The sequence below is a fragment of the Rhipicephalus microplus genome, chromosome 8 (assembly GCF_043290135.1).
Source record: "Rhipicephalus microplus isolate Deutch F79 chromosome 8, USDA_Rmic, whole genome shotgun sequence".
In the NCBI taxonomy this organism is placed as follows: domain Eukaryota; kingdom Metazoa; phylum Arthropoda; class Arachnida; order Ixodida; family Ixodidae; genus Rhipicephalus; species Rhipicephalus microplus.
In genome coordinates, this window is record NC_134707.1 from 73,358,100 (window position 1) to 73,376,653 (window position 18,554).

An 18,554-nucleotide genomic window follows, 5' to 3' on the forward strand; every position below is an offset into this window, starting at 1 on the left:
TGCCGAATTCTTACTTGATGTCAAAACAACTCAAATATATAAGAAAACGCGAACGTGCTCACACACTAATTTGAATTATCTGCCTTAATAAAGCACCTTAGATCAAGAACATGTTTCTTGGCAGTGAGTTTTATGTTTTTTACCTGTTGGAAATTTAATTACCACTTAGCATTGAGGGAGAGATCGCATTCATCTGGCTTTGGTGCTTTACTTGTCTGTTCAACTGATGGTTCATAAGTCAGCCAAGTTACGGCTTTCTTCGTTCTCTCCGTATCAACATGCTAATGTTTTGAAACAACAAACCGAAGCAAGGAATACCGTGCAGCGTATGTCCATATAAAAGCAAAGAAGTAGGTCAACTACACATGTAACTTTATTTCACAGTGAAACGCAAGACCTGTAATACAACAAAAAGAATAAAACATCGTATTAGGTGTGTTTCACCCTCAATTACTGCCCGAAAATAAACTGATAAAGCTTAGCCTGATCAAATGAAGTAAGCTGATGAAATAAAAATAATATTCTAAAGCACGCACATGAAAATACAGTAAGGACTCTCCTATACTAACTACTATTCTTCACGAGAAACTGAACCCGGCAAGCTTGCGGGAAGTACGCTGTGAAATTAAAATGAGGGATATATGAGCTAGAAGACGCGTAAACAAACATAGCGCCTAAACGATGTGATCTCTCCAGGTTTTTACTTGCCCATTATTGCAGCGCAATTCCACCTGGGCAATCAGACGCGGTTCTTCCTCATCTTACAAAAACCATGTGGAACAGCAGCAGACTCGGAATCGATAATGGTGCTCAATAGCGCCAGCGCCTCTTTTTCATTCAATATGCCCCAGGTGTTTATTCCTCGTACAAAGTCACTCGGAGTCAAAGCAAGGAAGCGGAGCTTAGTGAAGCAAGGCTGCATGAATTTGCGTATGTTGGGCACTCCCTCCTCATCTGGGTGTTCTAAAAGTACCTGCTCCTGCGCCCACTCGTACACAGCTTCAATTACCGTCAGTTCAGGCACGCTTTTGATGTGTTCCAGAATATAGCTAACTGTGCTTTCCAAGCAGGACTTAAAACCGCTTGATGACAGAACGTCAGCGCCATTAGTATGCAACAAATTTCTGACTGGCTCATCGGTGTCTTGTTCACCCATAATAAGCATGTTGTCTAAAAACGCGCAGACGTCATCTGGCTTGAGTTGAACGGCCAAATAATCGGAGCACAGCCCTTTTAGTTCAGGCATCAAGTACTTCGTCGCTGCTGTTCTTGTGTAGAAGGCCTGGCGCACGTTGTCTACTTTCAAAACACCACTGTACAGGTACCTGCGACGCAAAAATGCAAAAAAATGTACTCAAACCACGGCGAAAACTGATTGATATGTAGGGTTTAACGTTCCAAAATCACCATATGAGTATGAGAGACGCCGTAATGGGGGGATCCGGAAATTTCAACTACCTAGGGTTCTTGAACGTGCACCGAAATCTGAGCACACGGGCCTACAACATTTCCGCCTTCATCGGAAATGCAGCCGCCGCAGCCTGGATTCAATACTGCGATCTGTGGGTCAGCAGCCGAGTACCTTAGCCACTACACAACCATGGCGGGGCCACTAGGGTTAAGTTTAAAGACCTTATGGGTTGTTTTACGTGCACCTAAATGTAAGTTAATGGGGATTTTACATTTTGCATTCAGTGCAATGCAGCAACAAACATCTCCTTGCATTCAGGCCTTAAATGAAAAATTATTGTTTAGCCTAAAGCGATACTGGTACTACTCCATTCAGTAAGTATTATTACACACAATTTTCTGCCATCAAGAAAAGCTTATACCACTTTAATAGCTTGGTATATTTGGTACCATCGATAATTTGAGCTTGTGTTATCATAGAGGATATTAGGTAAACGTCTTTCCTAACACTAAGCATTGTACGTTTATTATCAAAAACACTTCCTAACATTAGTAATGTATTTAAAATATCAACGAATGTGAATACATTGCTTTTAGTTTTACTGCATTCAACGAGACAGAGTGCGGAACCATCGCACATGCAGGTTTCATTGTATGCGTTCCATATGCTAATTTTTCGTGCAGAGAGAACGGGCCTTCATACCTAAGCATTCCCAGAAATCCGTCTGGGTGCAGGTCAGTTATAGCAATGCGATCTTGCTTCGCAAAATCTCCGTAGAACATGACCTTGAAAGCATCGTTTTGAAGGGCCAAAATCAGGCGGTGGGCCTTGAACGATGCTTTCTTGCCGGGGTAGTGCTTTGAATCCACAACAAACTCTACGTCGGTCAGCACTTCAGACTCGAAATATGGCATGAAGGAAAACTGAAAAAAAAGAATACACAAAAGTAAGTTGAGATGCATCACTGGGCAGTGCTTTAGATGTATATTTGTTCAATGACGACTGCCTCGTACAATGGTAGTCAAAATTTTGCGGACCACGGAATCACGTGTCGAAGAGCACCGCGGCGCCTTTTGACCGCTGTCTGGGAAGCTCAGAAGCATGATGCGCGCCCTTTTTTACCTACCAGCCTTTTCATTCGCTTAACAGCGTGCGCACCGGAACGCTAGAAGAATCGCAAGGTGTCACTCCGGCTGTCAGCGTACGAACCTGATCACAAAGGTTGATTTTAGAAAAACTGACGCCGTATGCACGTTTTCGACAGGCCGAAGCGTCGGGGACTAACGCACAGAATGTGTCGTGCACAGAGTACTGCCAATAAAAATTACGTGCTTTCGTCACGATGCAATCGCTCGGTGTTTCGGTGGTGACAGGAGGAGTGATACCTTGCTCCTCTTTTGACGTTCTCGTGCGCGCGCAGTCGAAGAGAGTGAACAAGTGGGTGGCAGGCAAAAAAGGGCGCGCCTGCACTGTGCGCGCTCTTTAGTTCTGCAGGAAGCCCTCAGAAGTCACCTTGATGCTGTTTGACACAGGATCCCGTGGTGCGCAATATTTTGACCACCACTGCACGTGCTCACAGCTTGTGTTCAAGAGAGTTAAACGTAACGTCCCCACCTGTCTTATGAGGCGTACAATAATACCGATTATTTATAATGCCTTAAAACAGGGAATTCAGAAAAATGGGCATGCAATTGATCTTTTTTACGACAGGGAGGGTGCCTTTAACGGCGAGATCCAAAAGCAAATGTCTTTCCGCTCAGCGCGATAGCGTAGGAGCTTGTGCCTTCCCTTGCACATATCGCCTCCGAGATGGCGCGCTGATAGGTTTCGGGGGCCACGAGCCACCAAATATGTTTCGGGGTGCCACCTTTGAAACGTTACCGGTGCTCATGCGAAGACGGCGCCAGTGAAAAAGGTCTATTAGGTGTATACGACTCACCCCCCCCCCCCCCCCCCTAAATACGCGGTTTGCATGTTGCATCATTTACACCACCTATCGTAAGAAATGTGCGAATAGTGTAATATAGGGCCGTATGGAATATGAATTGAATAATGATGACACCGAATCACACAAAATTACATGAATGAAATACTGCTTCAATCGTGTCTAAATAGTAAAGCTACAAATCATCACATGCATCAATAAAGGAGCACTACGATTACTTTTAATCTACAAGAACTTGGGAAGTGTTCAAACTGAGCAACACCTATAGTTTTTTATATATTTGGGAACAGGAGGCTGAAGTAAGCAGTGACCACAGAGGTACTTTGTCGACAGCTTCTAAATAAACCGGATACCTAAATATCAAGTAGGTCTCATCAATTGGCATCACAAATTTGATAGTTACGATAGTTTATTGCTGAAACTGTTGCTTCGGCAACGCCGAACGTTTTACAAACCGCCTTCATCCTCTGATGAACACGGCGTCAATTGCTTCATAAGTGCATAGGCTACTTCTGCCTGGTAAATCAATGATCAATAGGAAGTAACTTCTCCATGTTGTCACATTTCAGTGCTTCCAGTATTTTTATACTTTCTAATTATTCGAAAGCAATTGGGAAACGATTCCGTATACAAGCGCTCTTCGGCTGGAGAAGCCAACGAATAAAATGCTGTCATTCGTATTTGAAAATTTTCAGTTATTAGTTCACCCCTACAAACTAACCGATTTGATGAAATTCGGTTATAGCAATAGAAAGACATTTCTGTCAGTGTTTTAGACCCGTTATTGCTAAAGTAATAGATGGGAGTGAAATCGACGAGCTCCACAGTCTGAAGACGTAGGGTAAGCGCAGAGCGGAGATATCGAAACGGATGAAAACAGGCACGCACAGCTTATAAACGCAGTGCTGATTTTTTTTTTATAATCCGGTAGATGCCAAGCATTTTTGTAGTAATCGTAACGCGAGCAATGAACTATATACATTGCCTTGTTTGTGCTTGGAGCAAATGAAGGTATCCATACGATGACGTCCAATTCACTATTTATAGCAAGTTCGTTTTTTCTGCATGTAGGTTACAATCTATAAGCACCATTCTAATGCAATGCGTATTCTGTCTAGAATACACACTGCATGCCCATGGATGTCCGTCACGAACGTATGTGGTACAAATTTTGTTACATTTACTGTTAACAAAACAGGAAATCCCTCTACGCAGACTCATGCAACGAGTGCTGTGCATGCCATGATTTATATGTGAGGAACTGTCATATACGTTGGTCGTATGGAAATGACATGCAATGGGCATTTCGGTGTTTAATAAAGCCAGCGAACTGCTCCTGAGTGTATCATAAGTGGGGTATTTAAACCATGACGTACATAACGTGGATGTCAATATTTTCACGTGGACGCCTGTCCATGATATTCGACATAAAGCCACATCACGCGATGCCAATTAGGGTGGATATCAAGCAAGCGAACCGACCGTGAGCGCAACGTGAGCTTGACACGTAAGTCATGAAGAAATGTCATCGTTATAAAAGCAAAGCTATCCTTGCATGGTTATCGTTGCGCCTGCTTGTGCCTAGAAGAATTATCATCATTATCAACCATTACGCACCCGCTTCATTTTCTTCAACTTCTGCTTTGCTCCCAAATGTGCGACAAATTAGCAGGCCTGCAAATGCAATATCTATGATGGTCGAGTCTGTTACGTGATTAAAAATCACCAAACATTACGTAACCAGTCAGGGGAATAAAACCACGTACCATCGAGTAACAACTAATCAAGACACTTCAATCACGTACCATCGAGAAACAACTAATTGCGACACTTAAATCACATAACTATAAACTTAGATAACATCACAAGACAAGTTACATGACTAAAATCACAAATCCTGAAAGAACACTAATGACGGAAATAAAAACAATCACGTAAATTTAAGTAACTACACACGTGTCTGAAAAATACCCCAACATTACAACGAGGCCATTTTTGTGACTGAAAATGAAGTAACATCATGTAGGTGCTACGCTATTAAAGTAACGTCACATTACGTACCAACTAGTTAAGCCACAAAAATAACTCAACATCACCAACATCTAGTAATGTAACATGTTTTCGACGTGAATCAAGCAACTTCTCACGTTACTAAAATCCACATCACGTTTAATGCCTATTAGAAGGCCATTCTTCGGCGAAAACGAAGTAATAGCTAGTCATGTTATCCGAGTCTCACGTGTCGGCTAGAAAGTTCGCAAACGCCAGTCACATGACAAATCTGTGATTGGCTTTGGCGGAGGACTGCGCAGTGAAGGTGTTTCATTTTATAAGATACCATGCTAAATTTGAAGGACATCTGGCCTTCTCAAAAACTAACATTAATTACAACTTGTCCTTTTGCGTTCGACCTACCTGTGTCAATGCGGTCATTGTAGTCTGAGTGCTTCGAGCACAATTTGACACGCAGCTGTTGCTACACCGTCTGCAATCTAAAAAAAAATATGCACTGAGTCACCACGTTATCAATGACCTTGGCATGCAGTAAATGAGACTCACAAGCAACAAAGAGTAACAAATCTAAGATGATGATGATGAGTAGTTTTTAGTGGCGCAAGGGCCAATTGATGGCCAAAGAGCGCCATTTCAATTGACTACAGATATGAACAATGGTATGGAGCGTGGCTGTAAAGGGGCCTTAAAATTCCTCGCTCTAACGCGGGTTAAAACATGAAAGTAATAAAATCATGACAGTGGCGTGACATATGTGTGGTGATAGCTGATGGCAAAATGTCATGATAATAAAACCATGACGAAGATGTAGTCACCGCAGCCACAACCACTCTATAGAGGTCGTGCTACGGATGACCTCGAAATATCGGGTGAAAGCTTTGCACATCTTTTAAAAACGTAAAAAGTGTTTGCAGTTTAAAAAGTGGATCCCTACCAATGAGCATCCCAGGGTGTAGAGGGAGCTGCTGTCGGTAGGGCAGTAAAAAGTGCTTTTTTCTTAGAGAATCTAGCTCATTGCACTGGACGAGAATGTGGAGAACCATAAGGGGCTCTCCACATCTCTCACAATATGGTGGATCACCGGTAGACAGAAGAAATGAATGTGTGGAATGTGTGTGTCCTGTTCTAAGCCTTGTTAGTATTACTTCTGTGTGTCGTGATTTTGATAGTGGCGGCCAATAACCTAGTTGCGGCTTAATAGCATGGAGTTTATTATTTGTGTGTTTATCCCACATGCTCTGCCAATACCCCCTGAGCTTTCGTTTTATAAAAGGTTTTAGGTCAAGTGCAGGGACTGATGTAAATGCATTGGCAGTAGTGAGATTGGCGCAAGCAGCCAGATTGTCGGCCAAAACGTTCCCTTGTATTTCACGGTGCCGTGGAACCCAGCAGACAACGACATGCTGTTTTAATGTGTAGAGTGTGCACAGAAGTGAGTAGAGTGACACCAGCACGGGGTTCTTGTGTTTTTTAGGAGTTTTCAGGGCTTTGACCACGCTTAGGGAGTCTGTGTATATTACCGCCTTTTGTAATTTTATCTGTTTAATATGTTTTACGACCGCCAGTCTTGCGTAAGCTTCTCCTGTGAATATGCTTGCATTAGGATGAAGAACGCCGTACTCAGTAAAGGATTGGCCTACCGCTGCATATGACACAGAAGTGTTTGACTTTGACGCATCAGTAAAGAACTCAGGGCATGTGTATTTATGTTGTAGTTCTAAAAAGTATGTATGTATGTGTGCAAGTGGTGCGTGCTTTGTGACATCAACAAAAGAAACATCACAGTCTATAAGCTGCCACTGCCACGGTGGCAGATATGTTGCAGGAGCCATCAAACTGGGTTCAAGAAGAGGCACACCTGTTTTTTCGGCCAGGCTCCTTACACGCAGCGCATAGGGCTGCCTAAACGAACGACGGTTCTCGAACAAGCCAGAACAAGACAAATCATTAATTGTGAAATGGGAGGGATGTTTCTTGTCTGCCTTCACCTTCAAAAAGTACAGAAAGGACAAGGAACATCTTTGTAGGTGGAGCGACCATTCATTCGAATCCACGTACAGGCTCTCCACAGGGCTGGTGCGGAAAGCACCCGTAGAGAGGCGAATGCCTAGATGGTGGACAGGGTCGAGAATTTTCAAGGCTGATGGTGTTGCCGACTGATAGATTATAGCACCATAATCTAGGCGTGTGCGTACGAGGCTTTTATATAGGTTAATTAAAGATTTCCTGTCACTACCCCATGTAGTGTGTGACAACACTTTCAAAATGTTCATTGTTTTTAAGCACCTGTCCCTTAAATACTTGATGTGTGGGGTGAAGGTTAGCTTAGTGTCTAATATGAGACCAAGAAACTTGTGCTCGGTCTTCACTGACAGAGGTTGACCATGCAGGTCAATGTCGGGGTCAGGATGGAGGCCCCTCTTTCGGCTGAACAAGACACAAGTGCTCTTTTGCGCGTTGAGTATAAAACCATTCTCGTTTGCCCATTGAGATACCTTGTTCAACCCTAGTTGAACTTGACGTTGGCAAATTGAGATGTTGCACGATTTGTAACCAATCTGCACATCATCGACATATATGCAGTAAAAAATATTTCGTGGGAGAGACAGGTGCAAGGAATTCATTTTAACTATGAAAAGTGTGCAGCTCAATACACCTCCTTGTGGCACTCCTGTTTCTTTGACAAATACTCGAGATAAGACATTGCCAACTTGGACACGGAATGTACGGTTGGACAGGTAGCTTTCGATAACTGTCAGCATTCTACCCCGCACACCTAAATGTGAGAGGTCTCGCAATATGCCGAAGCGCCATGCAGTGTCATAAGCCTTTTCCATATCGAGGAACACAGAAAGAAAAAACTGCTTATGAACAAAAGCGTCGCGAATTTGTGCTTCGATACGGACAAGGTGGTCAGTGGTGGACCGAGCCTCTCGAAACCCACACTGGTATGGGTCAAGTAGGCCACTAATTTCAAGAAAGTGCATCAGGCGCCTGTTATTCATTTTTTCAAACACTTTGCAAATACAGCTGGTTAATGCTATTGGCCTGTAGCTGGAAACTGAGGCCGGGTCCTTGCCTTGTTTTAGGATTGGGATAATGATAGCTTCCTTCCAGGCTGAGGGTAGCTCGCCAGAAGACCATATCGCAATATACAGAGAGAGGAGAGCTTTCTGGGTTTCAGTGGGCAGGTGTTTTAACATTTCATATGCCACACGGTCCGGGCCTGGGGCAGATTTATTGCAGCCGGCAAGTGAGGCATCCAGTTCAGCCAAACAGAAAGGTTCGTTGTATGCCTCATGTGTTCTGGGCTTGCGCTCCAATCTCTGTTTTTCTATTGCGGTTTTGTATCGTCGGAACACTTCACTATAGTGTGTTGAGCTGGAGACCTGTTCAAAGTGCGCTCCGAGAGTGTTTGCCTGGTCTTCCAAACTCTCCCCTTGTGTGTTGACTAGAGGAAGCGAATGTGCTCCTCGTCCTGCCACCTTACCAACCATGCTCCAGACTCTCGACTCATCTGTGTATGAGTTAATGCCCGATACAAATTTGTGCCAACTTTCTCTTCTCGCCTGTCGGCGCGTCCTCCTTGCTTGCGACTTGACGTTCTTAAAGTTTAAAAGATTCTCGGCTGTGGGCGAGTCTCTAAGCAACCTCCATGCCTTATTTTGTTTTTTCCGAGCCTCACGGCACTCATTATTCCACCATGGTACTCGTCGTTTGCTTGACGGTACACATGTTTGGGGAATACATTTTGTTGCTGCATCAACTAGGAAAGCTGTAAAGTAGCATACAGCATCCTCTATGCTCAATGCTGCCATGTCAGTCCAAGATAATAAAGTCATTTTTTGAAACTTTTCCCAATCAGCTTTGTCGGTGAGCCATTTGAGAACTTGTGCAGGACATGTTTTTGTTATTGATGTGCTGATAACGATAGTAAAATGGTCACTACCATATGGATCATTAATGACTTCCCATTTAAGTAGAGGCAGGAGTGATGGGGATATTATGCTGAGGTCTATTGCTGAGTACGTATTGTTAGCGATGTTGTAATATGTTGGCTCTTCCCGATTCAGCAGGCACGCACCGGAAGAAAACAGGAGCTGTTCAATCAGGCGACCTCGAGCATCGCAGCGAGAGTCACCCCATAGATTGCTATGTGCATTGAAATCTCCCAGGAAAATATAAGGTTCTGGAAGTTCCTCTATGAGGGACTCGAATTCATGCTTTTCAAGACGGTGTTGTGGAGGTATGTAGACAGAGCAGATGGGGACGAGCTTATTCAAAAGAACTGCTCGAACAGCCACCGCCTCAAGGGATGTTTGTAGTGGTAGGTGTGTGCATGCAATCCCTTGATTGACTATAATGGCAACACCACCGGATGGCACAATGGCATCATTCCGGTCTTTCCGAAAGATAACGTAATGACGTAAAAAGTTGGTGTGTTTAGGTTTCAGGTGTGTCTCTTGTACGCACAGCACCTTAGGTGTATGTTTATGTAAAAGTTCTTGGATATCGTCGAGGTTTCTCAACAGTCCTCTGACGTTCCACTGTAGAAGTTGTGTCATCTTAATGTAGTGTTGTGCTGTGTGTACAGAGGTGTTGCGTTAGTTTACAGGGCCTTTTGAGGGCCCCGTGATTCGAGGTTTTTCTTTTTTGGCGCGCTCCAAGGAGTTGCGCCTATCCTTCGGCGTCTGAGGCGCCGGAGGAGTGGGACTTGTATCCATCACCTCTTGTGAGGTGGTGGATGGTGCCTGCTGGGCAGGCACATTCACTGAACTTTTGGACCTAACTGCGCCTGCAGTGGTCCCAGGTTCGGCAGACACCGGGGTCTGCCGGTCCTGTTTGTCAGGTGGCGGAGCAGTATAGGCTGCTCCAGCCGGGGGCGCTGGCGGCACGACCGCGGGCACACATGTGTGACATTCGCGGGTGCCGAGGCATGTGACGCGGCGCCCCGGCGCGTCACATCTGCAAAAGAGGGATAAGATGGGTTGTGTATTGCAAAACGTTGGCGTGCTTCTTGGAATGTGAGATTGAATTAACCTTGAGTTCTACTATTTGTTTCTCTTTTTTCCATGCGGGGCATGATCGTGAGTAGGCAGCGTGATCTCCTTCACAGTTCGAACAATGAGTTGTTTCTGAGGTGCAGTTGTCCGATATACGTTGAATGGATGCGCACTTTGCGCAAGTGGCACGCCCTCTGCAACTCTGCGATCCATGACCGAAACGTTGGCACTTGAAACATCGACGAGGGTTGGGAATGTATGGTCTTACACGAAACTTACAATAGCCGGTTTCGATTGATTCTGGTAGGTCACTTGTTCCGAAGGTAATTATTACGTGTTTTGTAGGGGTCAGTTTGTTGTTGCGCCTTATTGTTATTCGTTGGACTTTGACCACGTTCTGGTCCTGCCAACCTTCGAGCAGCTCACTTTCAGAAAGCTCAGTAAGATCATCATCAGAAATTACGCCACGGACAGTGTTCATGGGCCTGTGTGGGCCCACCGAAATTCCCCAAAGGCTACAAGCTTAGACAGCTTTTCATACTGAGCTTTGTCACGAACCTCCAAAAGAAGATCGCCACTTCCCATCTTTGTCACTTTATAACCTGGGCCTATTGCTTCTGTGAGAGTTTTGGAAACGAGGAAAGGTGAAATGGCTCGGACTGTCTTGTTTTCGTTTTGACTGTGGATTACATGGTACTTTGGGAATGTCGGCTTTCGTGTGTTAAGCAGGAAAGTATCATCGGTGCGCCACCTTTTTAGGGAGCGATCAGGAAGGAGGGGAAAAGCTTTTGCCATAAAAATACTATAAAGTTCGGTGGCGATGGTGGCCACCCATCACCGAGCCCAACAAGGGGACGCTACAAGGTTGACTAGTGAACACTTGGAGACGCCAGCCATGCATCGCCGCTATAACCGAATATAACTACCCAAGGTTGGGTAACTACACAGGGTTAACCCTCGCCGCCAGGAAATTCGGAAGTAAACGAAAAAAATAAGATGACAGGACAGACAAAAAGAGAGAGATAAAGAAGATGTAGGAAGAGAGTGATAGGAAAAGGCGACTGCCGATTTCCCCCGGGTGGGTCAGCCCAGGGGTGCCGTCTACGTGAAGCCGGAACCAAAGGGGTGTGTTGCCTCTGCCGGGGGGCCTTAAGGGTCCAATCACCCAGCGTCAGCTCAACCCCCAGGATCCCCTTTTCCCCGGACACGGCAAAGCCACGCACGGCTAGGCGTGGGAGGGAGCCGAAACTCCCCCGTTAGCTCGGGTCCGTGGTGTCGCTACACACCAAACGCCTACTTGCGCAGGCGCCCCTGCGGGGAGTAACAAATCTAAGTAACCATTCGGAATTTTAAATAGATGCATTCTTGTGTTCTTCGTCGATTTCATCAGCACAAGATTGTCCATGCAATATTTCCACGACAAAACTATCAATGTCTATCTTAAAGGATTGGTTGCGGTTAATAGTTTAAGTAATCATTCGGAATTTTAAATAGATGCATTCTTGTGTTCTTGGTCGATTTCATTAGCACAAGATAATCCATCCAATATTTTAATGACAAAATTATCAATGTCTATCTGAAAGGATTGGTTGCTGTTAATGGTTGCGCAAAAACAAACCGCTCCATTAGTTTATACCGAACAGAAAACCAGAAGAGACCACAGTAGCGCATATATTCAGTTATGTCCAAAACAAAGCACCCGAAATAAAAAAAGATATTCATTACAGCCGTATTTGAGCTTTCCGTTATATCTCTAAATAACTGGATAATTATATCTCTAAATAACTCTAAATAAATGGAGCCTTACGGCTCCATTTGTGCTTGTAAATTTGAAACTGCATTTTTTCCCGCCTGCATTGTCCTTTGTGACCACAGTATACTTTAAATAAATAAATAAAATAAATAACTGGGTGTGACAGTTCGAGCGCACATCGGCTTCAACTTCTGGAATGGCAGGAGGTAGCGCAAATGAGCCCCTTTTGGCTAGCTTTCTTATTTGCATGCGACGCTTCGCTACAATGTAAACACCTTAGCCGCTGCGCGAGAACATGAAAAACTATGCGTTAAGCATGGGCAGTTTTGAAGTATCCAGAAATGCCAATTGCAAGTGCAGTTGCGAAGCGCGCTCTACCACATCCACCATTTTCCAAAATGATGAAGTATCCACAACGCACCCGTAAGACACAACGCTCACATCGCTGAAGGCCAATTTTGAAGACTAATTATAGTTTCATTGATTGATTGATACGTTGTGTTTAACGTCCCAAACCACCATACGACTATAGGAGACGCCGTAGTGGAGAGCTCCGGAAATGTTTGACCACCTGGGGTTATATAACGTGCACCCAAAGCTGAGCCCACGGGCCTACAGCATTTCCGCCTCCATCGCAAATGCAGCCTCCGCCGCCGGGATTTGATCCCTGACCTGCGGGTCAGCATCCGAGTACCTTAGACCATCATGGTTGGGCCTATTTATGATTTAAACGCCCAGTAATGAATGGCCCATTAATGCACCCACTCTATTCGTGATTTACATAGCGTGACATCAGGTGCAATTCTTCGCTTATCCCTGCAGGTTTCACCAGAAAACGCGCCATACGTTTAGAAACAAGCCTTTCTAATTATTCTAAAAGACAGAGCGTGAAGATGCCGACATACGTAAGAAGTCAGGAAATCTCATACGCCTACTAACAACTGAAAATATGCGCAGTGGCAGAAAAAGAATTTGCAGATCCCACGTACGGTGGGAATTGGTGATATGCGAAGCACGAATGTGAAATGTTGATATGTCACTTTAAAATCAACACAACGTTACGACGTGGAGCAAGGTTATGCCGTACAAGACTTCACTGTCATGATCATATTGTTTGGATGTGTCGTTTACCTTCGTCATCTATTCACGTCACGTGATACAAAATTTAGTATATGAGAAGCTAGCTAAACGGCCGCTAGCATGCTATGAGCGTAGTATGTTATCATGTTCTTACATTACACGCGTGTCCGGATTATCATGTTTGCACCAGTCATATATATATATATATCCTCATGCAACAACGTCCTGTAACACCAAATTTGGTATATGTGGAGCTAGCAAAACGGCTACAAGCGCATAATGAAAGGCCCAATATATTCTAATGTAGCGTTGACGCGCGCGCACGCTGAGCACAGCGACGCTACGTTAGCGAAACGTGAGCACTCTATAGTCTGACGCCACGCGCGACCAGCGTCCGTCAGCGTGGCCCGAAGGCAAACGGCGCGAAAGAGAACACTGCGTCTCCCTCCTTTCGTGACGGAGGAACGCTGGACGCGCTGAAACGCGCATGCGTCACAGCAATGGAGCGCGGCGTGCCCCTGCGAGTATATGGCAGGACCAGCGCATGGCGTCGCAACGCCGGCGCGACGCGAGGAAATGAACGCCGGCGAGCACGCATACCACGTGAAGTTGACATGTATTGGCGCTTTGACTGTGGCATGTAGACATGTTCTCACATGACACGCATCTCGTGATTATCATTTTTGCACCAGTCACATAGTTTCTTCATCCATTGGCGTCACGTAATACCAAATTTGGCATATCTGAAGCTAGCAAAACGGCCACGAGCGCATCAAGAGTGTGGTATGTAGTCATGTTACATGACACGCATGTCAAGATTATCATGTTTGGATGGTTCATTCACCTATGTCATCCATTCGCGTCCCATAATAGCGAGTTTTGTACATGTGTAGCCAGCGAAACGGCCACGAGGGCATCATGAGCGTAGCATGTATTCAAGTTGTTACACGAAACGCATCTCATGTTTCTCATGCTTGCACCAGTATGATACATTCGTCCTCCATTAACGTCCCGTACCGCCAACTTTGGTATACGTGAAGCTAGCGAAATGGCTGTGAGCGCATCATGAGCATGGCATGTGGTCATGTTACATAACACGCATCTCATGATTATCATATTAGGGTCTGTCGCTTTTGTTCGCAATGCAATCATGTCATACCATACCGGTTTTACAACATGAACGAAACCACAGCAAGAGCTACAGGTGTATGGAATGTAAATCATGACATGGATGACATACATACGATTTTCATGTCATGACTAGTCAAATATGTTTTTCATAGAGTCATGTTATGGCATGCAAAGTTTGGTATTGATACCATTATCGAAACGCCCAGGAGAGCTAAAAACTCCCAAGCATTTCCCCGAGGGGGAACATGGTTAACTGCGAATACACGGGGTGATGCTATGAGGGGTATTTATTAATTCTCACTAATGTATTTATTATTCACAGTATGGTGCCTTTATGGTGTAATGATTCCTGGGAATCGCAATTTGACCACACGGGGGAGTTTACGTTAACTCACTGGCGAATGCCAACGGATTTTAACTTTACTCCCCCTCATGACCCGCTCTCGACGGGAGACAGAGAGAAGGCGGGCGCGCGAGAGAGAGGGGTGCGTGCGCAACTGCCGAGAGCGAGGAGAGCGGAGGAGTGAGCGAAGGGGGAGGAGATAAGGCGCGTTACTGACACCGATATCAGCGTCGCGTCCGTGGCTTATTCGGTAGAGCGTCGCGCTGCGGCCCGCCAAGTCCTCTTTCTTTTAAAGATAGAGAAAAGACTGCGGCCACCGCCGACGGCGGTGGATGGTTTGGGGTCGCTTATAAAGTGTATTCACACTTATAAGTCGTAGGCGGTTAGATAGATAGATACGCGCAAAGTGGCCGAAGTTCGCTAAGAAATGCTTCACTTTTAAAAGAACACACGGAAACTTATCTGTGCCTGTCCATCCAAAATGTGAACTTACCAATCTAGCACGCAATCTGGTCTACGTGAAAGGTAAGCACGCGTCACGGATTGATAAGGTCACGTATTGCATGGCCACATGGGGACAAGTTTTCGTTTCTCCCTTCTTTTTCGTCATTGTGTCCATTTTCAGTTGTTAGTAGCAACGCCGACTAAATTGAAAGGCCGAAAGGCTGCCGCAGTGACGTCAGAGGGTGGGGGCCTAGTTACGCCACGAACGCGGCGGAAAGCCTGCGTTTCGTTCACGTTTTAGGAGAACCAACGCTCCCGCTCTCGCAGCTGCTGGGGCTTGAATGGGCCGAATAAAAGATGTGGAAAAAAAAGTCTTACTGAGCATGCTCAGTTGGGCAACTGGTCCCCAAGCTCTGACGTCACTGCGGCAGCCTTTCGGCCTTGAAATTTAGTAGGCGTTGTTAGTAGGCGTATGAGATGTCCTGACGTCTTTCCTACGTCCGCATCTTGACGCTCTCTCTTTTAGAATGAACACGCACCGACTACCACAGCTCTCTTTCATTCTGAGCCTTAGTAATGTCAGAACATGCCCAGGAGTCTCCAAGGGCGCTTTCGTGTGCTCGGCAAGTACTGGCAAATTGTTGCGTGATGACTAAGTGTAAAGAAGGGATGCACATTTGTCCTTGCCGGAAAAAAAAATTTCCAAGCTCAGTAAATCAATAATGACCGAGTTGCAGTGCCACGCTTACCTGCCCTGCTGTTATTTCTGACTTTGGTGATTATTATAAAAAAAAAGCCCTTCGTACTTGCAATTTTCAGCTAAATATATGCGTATTTGTGCTTACGTTCAGTTTTTCGCTTCACTTGGTAGGTCTGATGCTTTTTTGTTAAAAAGTCTGAAAATCTACCCGAAAAATGTTATTGCCTGGTAGGCAGACCATGTCGAAGAGGGCTTGAGACAGAATGGTGATAACTCCGCACTATTTTCTCAGCATGCTTATTCAAAAAACCATGGAAGCTAATATTAATACGATTCCTAAATAAAATATATATTCGCACTAAATTCAAGAAATGAGCATGCAAGTGAAATTTCTGAATGCTATTATGAAATAAGCTTATAGGAGATATTTCTTAACCTTTTGTCACTTATTCTCTTGCACATTAGCTTTCCTAATCAATAAAGACATGTTACATAATATGGTTTCAATTGCAGTTATGGCCCGTCCGAAATTCTATTGCGCCGCGATAGGCTATTGCAGATCGGGCTTCCTGCCTGATAAGTAGGGAATGCAGGCCTACACTTTGGTTTCTTATAAGGCAAGGCTGCACTGAATTAGCTGTCAATTGCCCCGATACCGCCAATTTATAAATAATTTGGTGACGGGAGTGGCCATGAGTGCTGGATGAACGATCAAGCGAGCGTGCGCAGCCCAGCGCGCTCCGGTGCAAACAGGACTCGTTTTCGTGACTTAACGTAGCTTCAATATATTTTGTCGAACTCATTCTCAAAGTCGAAAAAAAAGAAAAGCAGGGCAGCTAAGCATGCCACTTGGTTTACTGTGCTTCAAAAAAAGAATTGTTCTTTTTTTCAGGAAAACCAATTGCGGATCTCTCCTTTCCACTTAGCAGGCAACCATGTATAAATTTTTTAAGGAATTGTAAGAGGTTGACCAGCCATGCTTTCTTTGATATTACCTTTCCATCAAATAATAATAATAATAATAATAATAATAATAATAATAATAATATTACTATAATAAAACAAATTTAATAGTAAGATCCACACTAAAGCGACCATATTTCTTATAAGTCAAAGCGGGCTGAACAGGAGGGGGGCAGTGTGGCATGCCGGAAAGAAGCACATGTCATATAGCTTAAACGAAAAATGGCACTTATAATAGCGTAAATTGCGTTAGTATAGAAGTGCTTGGAGTGAACCCAGCAACTCAAATACGTGGGGGCCTCACGAATCAGATGAGCTCCACTACCGCGTACAACAGGTAGCAGCAGACGTGAAAGAAAACGACATTAGAGCGAAAGGGCGGGATGTAAACAAAAAGATTGAGGTTGAGTGGCGAAAAAAGAGGTTGGAGCTGCGGTGCACCATGGCCTGAGGTACCGACTGAATCGAGAATAAGGAGGGAGGCATGAGGTCATTAAAACATCCCCTCAATGGAGTGAAGGTTTCCAGGCGAATAAATTATGAAAACGCCTTGAAATTTCCAGGCGCAATTCTTAGGCAGCGTATCCACGCTTGAAGGTGAGCGTCTTAACCACATCGATATCCGGGCGAGATGGCTGAAGAACCATTTATGGAAGCCATGTGATTGCGTTACTAGGGACGAGGGAGCGAGACCAACACAAAGTGCACAATAGAGAAAGCATGAAATACAGCAGGCGGAAGAGGGTAAGAACTCAAGTTAGAAAGAGATAGAGTATCATAACCAGATAGGGCTTTTGACTGATATGTAGAGTTTAACGTCTAAAAACCACAATATGATCTTGTGAGACGCGGTAGTAGAGGGTTCTCGAAATTTATACCACCTGTGATTATTTAAGGTGCTCTCATACTCTCACATCTGAGCACACGGGTCTACAGCGTTTACGCCTCCATCAGAAATGCAGCGGTTGGAGCCGGAATTAAATGCCGCGACCTCCAGGTCAACAGCCGAGTACCTTAGGTACTAGACCACCGCGGCAGGGCATAAAAGGTTGCCGGGCAAACTGACAGCCACTGCAAGTTGGAATTCACTAAAAACCGCCACAAAACAGCGTCCCGAAAGCAGTCAAGTAGGCGCGAAAGTGGGACCACCGCTGCAAAACTGAGACGCGTCTCACGTAAATCGAAACATCTGGTCACTCTATGCCATGCAAGTTGGAACGTTTCACTAAAACAATATCCACGAAAGCAAGCCTGCAGTCTCAAAAATAAAGACAATAAAGTCCATACTTACATGACATGGCGAGTTGAAAAGCTTCGTGGACAAAATGGAGTCTGGAGAAAAGCACCTGCGTTTCTTCGGGAGCGTCGCAGTTTCAACCACGAAATAAAACCCACGTTGTTGTTGACAAGAGCACTGGTTCATGCGGTGACGAACGATATGACAACGTACTTGAACTGGTATAGCGCATTACGGGGAAGAAGAAACGGCCGAGCAGACCGACACAAGAGGACAGAGCGCTAACTCAGGAAGTTAGCGCTCTGTCCTCTTGTGTCGGTCTGCTCGGCCGTTTCTTCTTCCCCGTAATGCGCTATACCAGTTCAAGTACGACGAACCAACTCGCCCAATCTTCAACACTCGTGGATATGACAACGACGATGGAGAAAGCGGTTATGGCAAGCGTAAGCCACAAAAAATGTAATACAAATCGTGAAGAAAAAAAGTTTGAACCTAAGCACCAGAACAGAGACTGCAGACTGCGCAAGTGTG

At 44.9% G+C, this 18,554-nt stretch overlaps 1 protein-coding gene across 2 annotated transcripts; it reads right to left on the reverse strand.

Annotated features, from left to right (window-relative positions):
• Nucleotides 1-351: 351 nt before the first annotated feature.
• Nucleotides 352-18,290, reverse strand: LOC119164550 (BTB/POZ domain-containing protein 3). Of its 2 annotated transcripts, XM_037416759.2 has the most exons (4): nucleotides 18,078-18,288; nucleotides 5,772-5,848; nucleotides 2,114-2,334; nucleotides 352-1,325 (listed from the first exon to the last, which is right to left on the reverse strand). In XM_037416759.2, the coding sequence occupies exons 1-4, from the start codon at nucleotides 18,082-18,084 to the stop codon at nucleotides 740-742; spliced, it is 891 nt and encodes a 296-aa protein (XP_037272656.2). In that variant the 5' UTR covers nucleotides 18,085-18,288; the 3' UTR covers nucleotides 352-739. The 2 variants fall into 2 exon arrangements, with proteins under 2 accessions (XP_037272656.2, XP_075726736.1); XM_075870621.1 differs by lacking the exon at nucleotides 5,772-5,848 and having other exon boundaries at nucleotides 18,078-18,290.
• Nucleotides 18,291-18,554: the final 264 nt, after the last annotated feature.